Here is a 16,830-nt window from a genome sequence, read left to right as displayed (position 1 = left end):
GATTTGAAGGAGGAACCAACATAACTTGCTAACAACGTGGATAAAAACCACTGGCATTTAAGCATTAGAGCTCTAAAAACGGAAAACCAAACCAAACCAAACCAAACCAAAGAAAACAAACCACTGGGGAAAAAATTCGGCTGATAAAACTATGAATATAATTCCTGTATTTCTGACTCCATGGCTGCACAGAAAAAAAGCACTGGGTTTGTTAAAAGTTGACTTGTCAAGATGTACTACAATGTTAATTTCAAGATAGAATTACAAGAATGTCAAGATGTATTACATGTATTACAATGTTAATTTCAACATAGTCACAAGAATGTCAAGATGTATTACATGTATTACAATGTTAATTTCAACATAGAATCACAAGAATGTCAAGATGTATTACATGTATTACAATGTTAATTTCAACATAGAATCACAAGAATGTCAAGATGTATTACATGTATTACAATGTTAATTTCAACATAGAATCACAAGAATTTCAAGATGTATTACATGTATTACAATGTTAATTTCAACATAGAATCACAAGAATTTCAAGATGTATTACATGTATTACAATGTAAATTTCAACATAGAATCACAAGAATATCAAGATGTATTACATGTATTACAATGTAAATTTCAACATAGAATCACAAGAATGTCAAGATGTATTACATGTACTACAATGTTAATTTCAAGATAGAATTAGAAGAATGTCAAGATGTAGTACATGTATTACAATGTTAATTTCAAGATAGAATCACAAGAATTTCAAGATTACAGTATTACAAGTTAATTTCAAGATAGAATCAAGTAAATCAAGATAGTACAAGATGTATCACATGTACTACAATGTTAATTTCAAGATAGAATTAGAAGAATGTCAAGATGTAGTACATGTATTACAATGTTAATTTCAAGATAGAATCACAAGAATTTCAAGATGTATTACAATGTTAAGCTCAAGATAGAAAATATATTGTAACATATGAGGCAGTATTAATGTCCTCTGAGCATAGCTTAACAGTATATAGCAGCCTTTGCCCTCACATTTCCGCTCCAGGTTGTTGGAAATATGTCAAGACCGTGAAGCAATCACCACAAAGATTCTGAGAAACTCATTAATCCTTCCAGTGACATCCAAAGAAAAATCAAACCAAAATTTCCAACCAGATTGTAGGGATTCCTAGGACCAACTTAAATATCCATTACAGCATAATATGGACAGAAAAAGGTATATTCTGTTGTCAGTATATTTTGATTAGTACTGCATCTTATTTTAGAGAGCCTGATTTGTCCTCAAGATGAATCTTAAAAGCAACTATTAGAATAAAAGAAGTTGGGCTTTGGGAAAGACGTTGAAGAAAATGCAAATTTAAAACATTTTATTTTTTAAATTTATTTTTGAGAGAGACAGGGTATTGCCCTGTTGCCAAGCCTGGAGTGTGGTGGCACCATCACAGTTCACTGCAGCCTCCAATTCTTAGGCTTAAGGTATCCTCCTACCTCAGCCTCCAAGGTTGCTGGGACTACAAGCAGGAGCCAAAGTGCCCAGCAAAAATATTTTAAATCCAACCAGGCATGGTGGCTTACACCTGTAATCCCAGCACTTTGGGAGGCCGAGGCAGGTGGATCGCTTGAGGTCAGGAGTTCAAGACCAGCCTGGCCAACATGGTGATACCCCCCCTCTCTACTAAAAATACAAAAATTAACCAGGCATGGTGGTGCATGTCTGCAATCTCAGCTACTAGGGAGGCTGGGGCAGGATAATCACTTGAACCTGGGAGGCAGAGGATAGAGAGAGCCAAGATCGCACCACTGCAGACCAGCCTGGGCAACACAGTAAGACTCTGTCTCAAAAAAAAAAAAAAAAAAAAAAAAAATTTAAATCCTTAGAAAGATGTATCCTCTGCTGCTACTCTAGAACTCTAGGTGGAGGCGGAGGTTGCAGTGAGTGGAGATCATGCCACTGCCCTCCAGCCTGGGCAACAGAGTGACACTCCATCTCAAAAAAAAAAAAAATGTATTCAAATCCTTAAAAAGAGTTGTCCTCTACTGCTACTCTAGAACTCTAGGTGGAGGCAGATTTCTAAACCAGTTCTTTTGTACAGGAATTACTGGTTTGGGTGGGGCGTAGTGACGCTGCTGTCTCAGAATTAATGTAATCATGCTTCATCATACTCCCTTTTAGACTCTATATTTTCAAGGCCACTGTCTGCCTGTTGAAGAGATTATCAGTTTGATCCTCATGTATTTTCAGAATTAAAATATCTAAGTAAGGAATTATATAAAAGTTGTAGGAATGTGTTTTACATCACTTTTAATATAGCCACATGGTTAATAACAGCCTCATATTCAGGGTTTGGATTGCAGCAGTGCCATTTACTTCACTGCAAGTGCTAAATGTCCTCATCTTTAAAAGTGGGATAATGATAGAGTCTTCCTGAAGTTGTGAGGATTGTAGAAGTTAAGGCTGGGTATGGTGGATCACCCCTGTCATCCCACCACTTTGGGAGGCCAAGGTGGGAGGATGGCTTGAGGCCAGGAATTGGAAAGCAGCCTGAGCAACATAGAAGACCCGTGTCCCTACAAAAATAAATAAAATAAAGGAGTTAGTATTTGTAAAGCCTTCACAGCAGTTACTGGCATAGCCAGTACTTTGCGTGTTATTATTTTAAGGCCATTGCCCCATAGGACCTGATAGCTTTCCATTTACATGCTTTAAAAAAGCAGAGAAATGGAAACTCGATTTTCCCAACGCTCCCTAATTTCACTAGTTGCTTGATGCTTTTCAAAGCATTTAGAACACTGCAAACAGCAAGGAAGGTCATACAGTAAAGAAATAAAAAGCAATACCGAGTTCGAGGTGTGCGTTCTTCAAAAATTCGAATTGAACCCTCCCTGGTCACCCCTTGCCATTACACATATTCTTCGAAATGTACTGATTTTTTTTTTTTTTTTTTTTAAAGTAAAAGTAATCCTTACACAACCTAAGAAAAAAGCAGAGCATTTTCCTTGACCACTTTGAGATCTGGGTGAGCAGTGGATGTTTAAATGCCGGCATTTCTACAAGGTCGGCAATTAAAAATTCACGAAAACATTAATCACTCCGACTTATCAGAAAAACACTAAGAGCACTACGAGGCCTCGGAGCCTTTACTACCTCTGGAAGCAACCGGTGAGCACCCTGGAGCAAAGCCGAGGCCCCGAGCGCGGGGAAGGCGGCTGTGCCCGACCGCCGGCTCCGCGTCCCTCTCCGGGTGCGTAAGTCTGGGCTCCCGCGCCTTTCCCGAGCATTCAGCGCCCGGAGCAGAGAGGGGAACCAGAGGAGCGTCGAAGCCCGGAGAGAGAAGGAGCAGGCGCTGCTCTGGTAAGAAGCTCGGGCCTGGTCCCCGCGCGCCGGCGAACCGGCTATCCGGCGAGCCAGTAATCCGCCCGCGCTAAGGGGCGCACCCAGGGCCCAGACGCGGGGCCGGACACCTGGAGGGAGTGCGCTGGGGCACCGGACTGGACAGGCCAGGCGGGGCCAGGCGCGGAAGGCGGGGCCAGGCAGGGAGGCGGGGCAGGAGCGTGGGCAGGGCACCGCGGGGCGGGGCGCGGCGCGGCGCGCGTTTCCGGTGTGCGCGGCGGAGCGCTAGGGCGGGGGCACAGTCGGCTCCCAATCGCGCACAATGAGACAGCGCTGAGCGCCGGAAGTGGGGCCGAAGGAAAACACGGAGAGGGAGCCCGGCCGGGATAGGAAGAGGCTGGGGACCACGGCGAAGGTGGTGAGTGCTCCTGGGCGCCTTCTCCCAACGTCCCTGCCAGACTCGCCTCCGGGCTGATTCTCCAGTTGGTTTCCTGGACTCCAGAGTAGTGGTCCGGCCTGGCCCCGGAGGTACGTTGGTTCCATCCCCCTCCGGCTTCCTCGCACCAGTTTGGGTGACCGAGGAACCCCCAGGCCGGCAGAGACTGAGCTCTCGGGTTCGAGTCCGTGTTTTCACTTTTTGTCAGACTGCGGGCGCAGAAGATAGGATTTGGGTCAAGACATTCGGCTCTGGCCCCCTGGCTGGCCGGGGGAACCCTGGAACCCTATGGAGACAGCAGGTCACTTCCTGCTTCCTGGTCCCCACGGTGGCTTCTTGGCCAGGAGTGCAGGGACGCCTCCTCTTTCTCCACGTCGGTCTCAAAAGGGTGGAAACTAAGGCAGATCGGTGGTGGAGCGGTCAGATGGGGATTGAAGAGGAGTGTCATTCCTCAGGCAATTGCTGTTCCTGACAAAACCAAACTTGTTTGGGGTTGGAGAATGGGGATTGAGGAGGTTAGCTGGAGTTGTCCCTTGATCGGAAACCCAGCCCCTTTGATTACGGCTGCACCTTGGTCGGGAGCGCAGCACTTCCGTAACCTAAGCGCTCAAAGCCAGTCTGTCCAGAGTAGTGGTGGTGAAGGGACGGAAAATTGGAGTTGAAAGATGTAGTACTCCGTTCACGTAAAGTTCGGTGTATAACACTTACAAGTAATTGCCAACTTAAAAAAAAAAGACTGTTTCGGTAGTTTAGTAATAATATTGCCTTGGGATGAGGTTTTCTTTGAAGAGAAACGCTGTGTTACAGAAGGAAAAGCCGACCATACTTGGTTTGAGTAGTATTCTCTACTATGCTACCGTTCTGGAACCTATAGAGCTTCTCTTATTCACAGATTTAATCTTCATGCTAAATAGTAAGTATTAATTTTCATGAAGACTGTTAGAGGACCAAGCCTCCCAACCTCTAGAGTATTGCACTGATTATTAAGAATGTGATAGAATTTTTATTTTAAAAAAATAGGGAAAGAGTTTCACAGGCTTTGGGCATCTGTACGATAAATGTGTTATTTTGTATACTTGTATGATATCTTGTTATATAGTTTGATATTTTCCCAAAATGCCTTCTTTCAGGTGCAAAGTAAAGAAAATTGAAGTCAAAGACCATGGGAGATACAGCAAAACCTTATTTCGCGAAGCGCACTAAAGACCGGGGGACTATGGATGATGATGACTTCAGAAGGGGTCACCCCCAACAAGATTATTTAATAATAGATGACCATGCTAAAAGCCATGGCAGTAAAATGGAAAAGGGCCTTCAAAAAAAAAAGATAACACCAGGGAACTATGGGAATACCCCCAGAAAAGGACCATGTGCTGTTTCCAGCAATCCATATGCATTTAAAAACCCAATCTACAGTCAACCTGCTTGGATGAATGACAACCACAAAGATCAGAGTAAGAGATGGCTGTCTGATGAACATACTGGTAATTCGGACAACTGGAGAGAATTCAAACCTGGACCTAGAATTCCTGTTATAAACCGACAAAGAAAAGACTCCTTTCAAGAAAATGAAGACGGTTATCGGTGGCAAGACACAAGAGGCTGCAGAACTGTGAGACGACTGTTTCATAAAGACCTAACAAGCCTAGAAACCACGTCAGAAATGGAAGCAGGAAGTCCTGGTAATGTTTTCCAACTTGTCAGATCACAACCTCAGAGTCAGCAATGTCTTATTCTTTTTCATCCAAATGAGTTTTGTTATTTTCAGCAATTTCGTTTTCAGTTTTTCATAGTTTCTGTTTTAAGAAGTGGTCACTTAGTATGATTATTTTAAGGATTGTAATCATGATATTTGGGCAGCTTCAACACATTTCACATGTTGATCCCTTTAAAAGTTTACTTTGCCCCAAGGCTCATTTTACTTCAGTAAACATGTTTTCTATAACGTGTTTTTTACAGAGGAGGGTAGCTATATGCCCCAGGGGATCATATCGTAATTGCTTAGTGGTTTTTGTGTTTTCAAAATTATGATTATAATTTTGTATTTGAATAATTAATGTGTTCATAATATAAATGACAGAATATAAAGGTTGTTTTTTTAAAACAACTTACTTGTTGATGTACAAACACAGTATACACTGTGTATATCTCCTGCCACAGGAGATACATCTTTTGGGTATAGTGTCAGTGTCCCGAGATGAATAATCTGAGATCTTTGTTTTTCAAAAGGGATCATGACAAACAGGTTGAGAAACAAGTTTAGAAAGTCAGAAATAGATTCAAGCTTTGCTGTTTGGTTTCAGTAAGACCAAAACTAATTTCTCAGTGCCCTCACATGCTTGGTTAATTGCCCCAAAGGGATAATAAGGAGGTAATATGTTTTTCTAAAAGTAAAAAGTAGATTTTGTCCATGTGGCAATGATTTCTACAAACAGGAAGGTTATTTTTATCTAATGGGTAATATTTACTGAAATGAAATAAAGTCACAAATTGGATGGAAAAAAATGAAACAATATCATAGTTGGAAACATGGACTTGTAAGTTTATTGACTGAAAGCATTTTTTAGTGGTCGTACAGAATGTGCTTCAAACTGGCCAGCACTTTTAAATAAATTTTTTTAGTTTAAATGCATTCAGGGAATATGGACACTTTCTAGATCGCCCGATGCCTTTTCATGTTTTCTCACAGTGGCCAGTTCATACACAGGTTACCTATAAGGTGTTTGAGTTTGTGTCCCATGCATATGAATACTTAAAAGCAAAAAGGTTGTCTTTTATTTTTACTAGGTCTTAGGATAAAAATGAAAGTCTCAAGTGCTTACTGATATTAAATGGGGGGAAATGTGCTATTTGGTATTTTTTTCTTTTTTCGTAGATTCTTCTAGTTGTCAGATCCATTTATTTTTATTTTATTTTATTTTATTTTTTGAGATGGAGTCTCGCTGTGTCACCCAGGCTGGAGTACAGTGGCACGATCTTGGCTCACTGCAACCTCCGCCTCCTGGGTTCAAGCGATTCTCCTGTCTCATCCTCCAGAGTAGCTGGGACTAGAGGCGCGTGCCACCACACCCGGCTAATTTTTGTATTTTTTATAGAGACAGGGTTTCACCATGTTGGCCAGACTGGTCTCGAACTCTTAACCTCCAGTAATCTACCCACCTTGGCGTCCCAAAGTGCTGGGATTACAGGTGTGAGCCACCGCACTCAGCCTGATTTTTTTTTTTTTCTTTGAGACAGTCTTGCTGTGTCACCCAGGCTGGAGTGCAGTGATGTGATCTCCTGTCACTGCAGCCCCTGCCTCCCAGGATCAAGCAATTCTCATGTCTCAGCCTCCCGAGTAGCTGGGACTACAGGTGCACACCACCATGCCCAGCTGATTTTTCTATTTTTTAAATAGAGATAAGGTTTCTCCCTGTTGGCCAGGCTGGTCTTGAACTCCTGACCTCGAGTGAGCCACCCGCCTCGGCTTCCCAAAGTGCTGGGATTACAGGCGTGAGCTACCGCACCTGGTTCTCAGATATTTTTAAATTGGAAAATTAAGAGTATATATCAATATCAAGTAGCAGAAACAGAATGAAGTGTTATAAAGGCGTTAAGTAGTAGGGAGACATAAAACTTAAATCTTTAAGCTAGAAATAGCTTAAAGAATTATCTGATGCAGCACTCTGTTGTGATATATCAAAGATGTAATCACAATTTTACAAATCAGGGAGCTGCAGCTCGGAGAGGTTAAATTTACACAGACCTGTTTATGCAGAGCAGTAAATGAGGAAGTAGAACTAAAATTGGGGACTCTGCTACTCTGGCCATTAACTCAGCCTCGCTGGACCTGAAATCCTGACGGCGGAGCTGAACATTTCTTGATAATTTCTGGGCTTTTAATTTGTGCTTTTCTTTGTTAAAAATTGTGTCTATTTAAGTGTTTCTGTATTACTGTGTCTAGGTGGGATGTGGGCAATTTTGTTACCTATAGTCAGTCTTGTAGAAGTTGATCTTGAAAACCATTTTACTTTATTATTATTATTATTATTATTATTATTATTGAGATGGAGTCTCACTCTGTCATCCAGGCTGGAGTGCAGTGGTGCGATCTTGGCTCACTGCAACCTCCACCTCCTAGGTTCAAGCAATTCTCCTGCCTCAGCCTCCTGAGTAGCTGGGACTACAGGCATGCACCACCACACCTGGCTAATTTTTGTACTTTTAGTAGAGTCAGGGTTTCAGCATGTTGGCCAGGGCTAGTCTCGATCTGCTGACCTCCTGATCTGCCTGCCTTAACCTCCCAAAGTGTTGGGAGTACAGGTGTGAGCCACCACACCCGGCTGAAAAGCATTTTAAAAAGAAAGTTTGTCAAAAATTTGCAGCTAGACATTAAAAGGAACTGTTTGCTGACCACAGAAACTTATGTTTTCTTATTTTATTTGTATTCTTATAAAAGCAACTAAAGAAGTTGCTTTTAAATGTATTTGAATAGGAGATTAATTTTGCTATCTTTTTATTGGAGGTAATTCAAAAGCTTGCATGTTTTCCCTGTATGACACACAAGTATATGCTTTCACAGTTATTAAGTAAAGAATTAAGTTTCTGTCCCTTGAAAATCTTCATATAGGAAGCATTAAGCTTTGGTATAACATTATTTACTTTAGAGAGATTCAACTGAAAGTATAAACTAAAAAGGATCTCATTAAAGAGATTGAAATTTCTTTATCAAAATTGTGTCTTAATAAGGAAGGGTCTTATTCAACAATGTGAGAAGATATAATGGAAATTATGATACATTTGCTTTTTGTTTTCCCCTAAATACAGTACTACCTTCTGTTTTTTTCAGCTCTACATTACTGCCCCTACTTTAGCCCTCAAATGTCCTAGATTGCCAATTTAATGTATTTGGGACATTGCCATTAATGATCTTAGCTGGAAAGCATCCACTCAAATACACATGTCCTTTGTGAACCATATGCAAATAAAATAGGGGAAACTTGGAATGCTGAATATAGGGAACTCTTATTACAATAAATCTGAGGTAAGCCAGGTAGTCTTCCTCCAAGTAATTATGAGAATTGTTCTTTTTCTCTTTTGTTTTTTTTGAGGTGGAGTTTCACTCCTGTCAGCCAGGCTGGAGCGCAATGGTGCGATCTTGGCTTACCACAACCTCCCGAGTTCAGGCAATTCTCCTGCCTCAGCCTCCCGAGTAGCTGGGATTACAGGTGCCTGCCACCACACCCAGCAAATTTTTGTATTTTGAGTAGGGATGGGGTTTCATCATGTTGGCCAGGATGGTCTCGAACTCCCGACCTCAGGTGATCTGCCTGCCTCAGCCACCCAAAGTGCTGGGATTACAGGCATGAACTATCACACCTGGCCGACAATTTTTCGTCGGTACCTAGCTTTACCCTCCAAGAGTCCCTCTGGTGAGATTTTGACAGTTTTTACCACGCATGCCTGTGAAACTAGGTTTAGAAGGTTATATTGTCTTTCGGTGCTAGTCCACTCCAGATGTGAATGTGTATGTTCCAAGAAGGGATTTTAGTAATTTCTCCAGTTTTTATGTTGTTAGTTAGAAGGCTGAATTTCAGGATTTCATCCTTTGTTTGTTTGTTTGTTTTATAGATAGAGTCTCACTTTGTCACCCAGGCTGGAGTGCAATGGTGCAATCATGACTCACCGCAGCCTTACCTCCTAGGCTTAAGCAGTTCTTCCATCTCAGCCTCCCAATTAGCTGGGACCACAGGAGTGAGTCATCTTGCCTGGCTAATTTTTTTCATTTTTGCTAGAGATAACATCTCACTATGTTGCCCAGGCTGGTCTTGAACTCCTGAGCTCAAGCAGCCCCTCCCACCTCAGCCTCCCAAAGTGCTGGGAATTACAGGTATGACCCACTGCACCTGGCCCCATCCATATTTTAATCTATATTTTCAATCCCTTTGATTTAGCCATGTGTTCTTGGAGAAGTTATTCTCTTGGATTAGCATTGTCCCCATCTGTACAATGGGGACAATATTAGTATTAGCAGGATTGCTGTAGGGATTAAATGAGGCAGTACATATAAAGTGCTTTACATCTATTGCACAATAAGACACACCATCGTGGTAGCTGCCGTTATCTGACAGAATTTCTGCAGCCATCCACTTCTGTATAAAAGCAGTAGGAGTTAATTGTGGTCTTTGGAGGAAGAAAGAAGTTACTCTTTCTAGAAAATGACAGCAAATATAGTTATGTGGAGAAGCCTTTGTGACCAGAAAAGAGGAAGAGTTTAAAAAAGGAATTCGGTTCCCTATCGCTAACTGGCTTGCGAACTAACAGGGGCGTTTCTAAAGGGTATTGCAATGTTATTTTAAATTTGTAATGAGTTTTTGCCTAAGAAACCTGTAATAAACACTGAAGTTAGATGCAACTTTTTTCGATAATGTTTACTAAATGAGCATGGATATATCTTTAAGTAGAAGAAATGCTTATCTGAAAAAGAAATTTTTTTCTACCAGAAATGCTGGCCCTAAAAGATTATAATAATTTAATCGGGAGTAGGCGGGTATTAAAAAGGAAGTATTAAGGTAGCCCAAGGTAGCCTGATTTTCTGTTGAAATGACAACTTACCTTTTAGTATTTTATTTGTTCAGTGCATTTTGATTGAGTTTTTGAAACAACTTTTCCAACACTTTAATTTTTTTAATTTTCTCATATTATGGAAGTTGTTTGCAGAATTTTGTGATTGTCATCTCAGGTAGTTTTAGCACAATGCTTGCTGCCTATTCTTTAGAGCTCTCAGCAAGCTTTTTAAAAATTGGAGGTCCTATAAAATTTCCTTTTCAGCCAGCCAGTTCATTGTAATTGCCATACTAGTAGTCATGAGTTCCTCTGAAAACTTGATGGAGGAATTACTTCATGTAGGGCATTTCAGTAAGTTTACATTTCCAAGCACTAATGTATTACTAATAGTTTCATTTTTTAAAGCTCGATATAAGTTGTCAAAACTATCTAAAGCAATTTTTTATCATTTAATCCCACAATCACTTTAACAAGTTGAAAAGTTGTAGGTTTTAAAAAGAAACAGGATTATTTTTATTCATTATAAGGATTATGGAACTAATAGCAGAGTTTATAAACAAATGTACTTAGAGAAAACTTTTGTTTCAATTGCCAGTTGTTTTTTTCCTTTGAAATATGCTCAGCATACAGGCCGTTCAAAGAAGCTAAAATAAAAGCAAAGGTGAAATGAGAGATAGTTGTCCTTAGTAAATAAAATTTTGGCTTGGACTTCTTCATATTAATGGAGGAACCTCGCTTATGTGTTATTGAAGTCTAAATTTGCAACTAAATGAGTGATTTTTCACTCCAGATGAGGATATAGTTGATTTCTGAGTTGTCCAGGGGTACATTGTCCATGTTGCCTTACTGAGATTGTTCACTTACAGAAGATGAAACCAAATGTGGATGGTTTTAATGAGAATAACAGGTGTACTTACAGATGTTATGGAATACATAAGGTATTTTACAATATGTATTGTGATATATTAAATATAATAGAATTATACATATACTTGCCTATAATTTTTCTGTTGCTTTACTATGCTCAGCAGTATACCAGGAAGAGATAATAAAAATCAAATTATATGACTGAAGTAGAATTCTTTTAAGTTTTCCAAAAAGCTGATTTGTATGGATTAATGTCTGCAGGTGACGCACTCACTGAATACAATATTCAAGCATGTTGTCCATGGGATTCAAGCACGTTGTCCATGGGACAGCTACCTTTCCTTCTGCTCTGCATTCGGATGGGATTTATTCTCTCCCATGATTTCATGCATATGTAACGTCTGCTTTTTACTCAGGAGTAGCATTATTTAATATTGCCAATAATATTTCTCCCCCAACTGAAGAAAACAAGAAGCAGAGGTCCAGACCTAGGAAGCCACGGAAGACTAGAAATGAGGAAAACGAGCAGGATGGAGACTTGGAAGGCCCTGTGATCGACGAGTCTGTGCTTTCAGCGAAGGAGCTGCTGGGCTTACAGCAGGCTGAGGAGAGACTGAAGAGAGACTGCGTTGACAGGCTCAAGAGGGTAACATCCTTCTATGTATATTTATTGGTTAGAATCCTGGTTTGGGCCTAAATTTTGTTATTAATTGAGTATGCATGCTGTGATCAATTAGATATCCTACTTTGGTTATCAGTATTTAAGCACTACAAGTTAAAAGTGATATCCAGTGTGATTTAATAGGATTAGGAGTCATTGCTATTGTACCTAAAATGACTGTTAGGAGAGTGATAAAGGGAACAATGACAGGAGCAATTTTAAAAGTGAAGAAGCCAGGCGTTCCTGTAGCCCCAGTTACCTGCGAGGCTGAGGTAAGAGGATTGCTTGAGTTCAGGAGTTCGGGGCTGTAGTATGCTCTAATGGCATCTGTGAATAGCCAGTTCACTCCAGCCTGGGCAACATAGTGAAACTCCTGTCTCTTTAGAGAAAAGAAATTGAAGGGGAAATCATTTCCTGGCTGATTTTGTTTATCTGAATGTTTGGTTTTACTTATGTCTCTCTAAATAAATCTCTTCAAATTATAGCGACCACGAAACTACCCTGCAGCCAAGTACACCTGCAGACTCTGTGATGTTTTAATTGAATCCATTGCATTTGCCCATAAGCATATCAAGGAGAAGAGGCACAAGAAAAACATTAAGGTAAATTGAATGTAACCCAAACAAGTCTGCTTACCTGTGAGTTGTTATTACTTGTCATCTTTGTGGCTTTCTTCTCCTTAAGGCTATGATATTGATAACTTTACTGCTTTATTTATTGAATATATTTGAGCCAAAATACATAATACTGGTCAGATGTATTTACTGGTTAATTTTGTGAATTTCCTTAAGGGCAGCATCAGGATATATGAAGTCATTGATAGGACCCAGGTATATGTCCTTATACTAGTATTAAAGCAAACAGTGTTTGTAAGTGCTGTTTTTAATATTCTTTCCTTACACTTTCTCCTTATGCCCGCCTATCCTCTGTTATCACTGATCCACATTATGTGCAAAAGGAAGTATGTGTATGTTTGATAGGATGAAAAATAACACAGCTAAGATGAGAAGGGAGGCCTAAGAAAAAGAAAACTCTATAGGGCGTTGTCTTCGTGAATGGTAGAAGGTAAAAACTATGTGTAAGTCATTTTTAATCTCAACATTTGATCTTAAAAGGAGAAGCAAGAGGAAGAGTTGCTCACTACGTTACCCCCACCAACACCCTCCCAGATAAATGCAGTTGGCATTGCCATTGACAAAGTGGTACAGGAATTTGGCTTACACAATGAGAACTTGGAACAGAGGCTAGAAATTAAACGTATCATGGAAAATGTGTTCCAACACAAGTTACCAGGTATTTTCTAGATTTGTTTTTCTATTTAACTACCTAAAAGTACCTCATTCATTTCTCCTACCAGTAGTAATTTTCACCAAATAAAAATTTATTTCCCATGTCATGAAGCTCTCATGTTTTCTGTTTTTTTTGTTTTTTGTTTTCCCTAGCTTTCCCCAAGGTAACAAGGACTTTCATATGCATTGTCATTGCATTATCAATTTTACCCTGTGTGCGAACTTTAAGTTGAATGCCCTGCATTATTGGGACACTATGGGACTCCTGTGTATATATTTGTTTGCCTTTCTACTCATCTAAATTGACACCATATTTTGAGTTAAAATCAGGAGAAGTATCCTGAAGTTATTTTCAGGTTATTCATGTCAAAAAAAAAAGATTTTATTTAACTGTACTTAAAAGAATTGTAGCATCTAAAGTGAACTTTGAAAACCAGTTTTAATAAATTTGTATTGGATTTTATGCACTGTTGAGTTGATTTTCCAAGTTATGTTTGTTTTCTGCCTGTTTTTAACTTTAGACTTTTGGCATGATAGGGAGGGGGGACAACTATTTGGAGTGTAATACATGAAAATTTAAGGTCAGATATGCTCCATGCCTGACACAACTGCTGTCAATCCTTGATAGCAACAAACCCCAGCCCACATCGTCCCCCAACCCCCACTGTCCATTCGTGTTTAGGTAAATGGTTGGAATAGCTTAATCATTCTCAATCCTTGCTGTGCATCAGAATTACCTGTGAAGCCAGGAACAACTATTTTTACAAAGCTCGACAAGTGATTCTGATCCACAGCTAGGGTTGGAATCATTATTTGTATTTGTCACCTTATAAATCTTAAAACTATTTGTTCTACTGAAAGATCATACATATAGTATTTGTAACAGATATACTTTCATAACAATAAGGGAAAATAATCTACTCATTTTATTATATAGGTGTTTCCTGAAAAGTCCATTGTAATTTTGATGATTTTTACGTAAAATTTCATGTAAAAATGAATGTACTTTGTTGTGGAAAACTGCTAAAACCCAGTGAAATCACTTGAAGTTTAGCAAACCTTAAACAAACAAGAAAACCAACTCCTGATGAGAAAGGGTACTATTTTGACATCATAGTAAAACATTGAAAATAAATGCTATAATATAGATAGTGCACATATACACACATACGTCTTCCTCTGAAGAGTGAAGTGCCTGCTGCCTAGCATTTTAAATTATATCAGTGATACTGTAATTATTTTTCAAAAGTTTATCTATAGGGATTATGTTGTAGCAAATGCTTTTTGTTCATATTGAGAAATTCATATTAAATATGTCAAAAGATTTTTTTTTTATTGTTTTAGTGAAACCTCTTTACAGTAAGTTACACCTATGTGTGCATTCTAAAAGGTGAAAAGAAACGTTTGCATTAGCTCTTGAATATACTATCAGGTTTATAAATTTAAACAAAGGCATTCTTTTTCAACTGGCACATATTAAAAATTATTTTAAATAGTATTTTCTTCATAAAATGTGACATTTAGATAATAATATTTTCTTCATAAAATACATGATAATGTAGCAATTTGACATTTTACAACTGACATGAAGAGTGGCTGTTAAGCTAAATGATAGTTGATGCTGCCTTCCCTGTTAAATGAAGTGAAGAGCAAAGAGCCACCTATTTCTATCCTTTGTTTATGCTAGTCTTGAATACAAGTTTGCTTTTTTGTGTAATTTTAATTGATGCTTCTGTTTCTGAAATAGCAATGTTTTGTTACAACTTTTGAGCAATTTTACTGTATTTATGACATTTATTTATTTATTTATTCATTTATTTGTTTACTTTTTAGATTGTTCCCTAAGATTATATGGGTCATCCTGTAGCAGATTGGGTTTCAAAAATTCGGATGTAAACATTGACATCCAATTTCCAGCCATTGTAAGTACAAAATGAAATACTGGCATTTTCAGAGTGGTATGGAAATTCTTTCTTGCAAATGTAAACTATGAATATATTTCAGATATTTGAAGATATTTTAAGTGTAATGACAGCATCTGCTTGCCTTCAGTTTCAGAGCTTTTTTTTTTTTAATACTCTGCAAATTTTCATACTTATTTTAGTCTGTGGATCTTTTATACATCCAACACTGGTTTTTCAACCACGTGCACCTGATGGGGGTGTTTAGGTTCTGTTACTTAAAAAGAGTAAATTTTCTTGATAAAATCAACTTTCCAGTGGCAGAAAGGGAATTCAGATTTTAAACAGTATAGATATTTAAACATTTATGATCTGGAAGCTTAATTATCTCTGGAGTTTCCTCTTTTGGTATACCTATGTTATTAGAATAATTAGGCTTTTAAAGAATCACACCTAGCCTGGATTTCTGGTTTAAGCATGATTTAAAAGTATGTTGATGAGTTAGAATTTTAAAACTGGAGTGTAGCTGGGCACGGCATACTTCTGTATTCCCAGCTACTCTGGAGGTTGAGGCAGGAGGATCACGAGCCCAGGAGTTCAAAGCTGTAGTTAGCTGTGACTGCACTTGAGAATTGCATCAGCCTGGACAGCATAGTGAGACCCTCTCTCTTTAAAAAAAAAAAAAAGAAGAAAAAACCAGAAGGCACTTTAGTAGATTATCTGTTTCTCTACTGGTAGTTCCCACAGGCCTGTTTATAAATGATCTGTTTGCAGTTATTTGGGTTGCTTGTTAAAAGTCCATATTCTGAGCTGGGTGCAGTGGCTTAACCCTCTAATCCCAGCTACTCGGGAGGCTGAGGTCAGAGGATTACTTGAGCCCAGGAGCTCATGAACAGCCTGGCCAGCCCCACCTCTCTCAAAAAAAAAGTCCAGATTCTGGGGCCCCAGAGGTTCTATTTTACAGCCTCTTACTTCTTGCTATACCTGACTGCTGTAGCTACCTGGTAAGCTACCCAGTAGACTGTGTTTTAGCCTTAAATTCTGATCAGTGATTTACCAGCCATCGCAGTTATTTTATTTTGATCTGGTGTCATTAATTCATTTAGCAGATATTCACTAATGCCATTTGTATGGCAGACGTACTAGGTTATAAAGGACAAAACAGAGATGGTTCCTCTTCATGGAACTCATCTAGTAAAGGAGATTAGTAATTACCTTGTAATTATAGTGAGAGCTCTGCAGGTAAAGATTCAGGGATAGAAAATGACAAGGGCTGGGCAGAGATAAAGCAGTCATGAAGGCCTCTTTGAAGAGGGAACATTTAAGCTGAGCTCTAAAAGATGAAAAAGAGCTTGCAGGATAGGGGGAAACTGGGAGGAAAAGAGTTTCGGGCAGAGGGAGCAGCATTTGCAAATACCCGAAATCAATAAAGAACTTGGCATATTCAAGGAGCTAAAAGAAAGGTTGTGTAAGTATGGTGAAGGGACCGAGAAAAAGAAGAGCAGGAGATGAGGATGGCAAGGTAGGCTGGGCTTGACTTGCAGAATCGTGTAGACCGTGGTAATTAAAGAATTTGGTTTTGACCGAAGGGCAGTAAGAAGTCATTGAGAGTTGTAAGGATACAGTTGATGATTTTAAATGGTTCTGGTTCCAATGCAAAACAAGGATTTTAAAAAGAAATGCAAGACGGACTCCAGGACCAGTAAGCTATCTGTTGCAATGGTATTAGAGAGAGAGAGGTAATATTGTTAGCAGTTTGACAAACTTCCAGCTACCACTTTGAGACT

At 39.3% G+C, this 16,830-nt stretch overlaps 1 protein-coding gene across 4 annotated transcripts in view; it reads left to right on the top strand.

Moving 5' to 3' along the window:
- Positions 1-3,638: 3,638 nt before the first annotated feature.
- Positions 3,639-16,830, top strand: part of TUT7 (terminal uridylyl transferase 7) — a 65,590-nt gene continuing 52,398 nt past the window's right edge. For 3 of the 4 annotated variants that reach the window (XM_050760942.1, XM_050760941.1, XM_050760943.1), the window contains exons 1-5: positions 3,640-5,461; positions 11,657-11,838; positions 12,339-12,455; positions 12,969-13,146; positions 14,976-15,064. In XM_050760942.1, coding sequence (XP_050616899.1) covers positions 4,942-5,461; positions 11,657-11,838; positions 12,339-12,455; positions 12,969-13,146; positions 14,976-15,064 — 1,086 coding nt within the window. In that variant the 5' untranslated portion in view covers positions 3,640-4,941. Of the gene's footprint in view, positions 5,462-11,656; positions 11,839-12,338; positions 12,456-12,968; positions 13,147-14,975; positions 15,065-16,830 lie in introns of all 4 variants that reach the window. The other variant, XM_050760940.1, reaches the window with a different exon arrangement.

Source organism: Macaca thibetana, chromosome 15, assembly GCF_024542745.1.
Source record: "Macaca thibetana thibetana isolate TM-01 chromosome 15, ASM2454274v1, whole genome shotgun sequence".
NCBI classification, from domain to species: domain Eukaryota; kingdom Metazoa; phylum Chordata; class Mammalia; order Primates; family Cercopithecidae; genus Macaca; species Macaca thibetana.
Note: the sequence above shows the minus strand (reverse complement) of the source record. Positions and strands in the feature narration are given on the sequence as shown.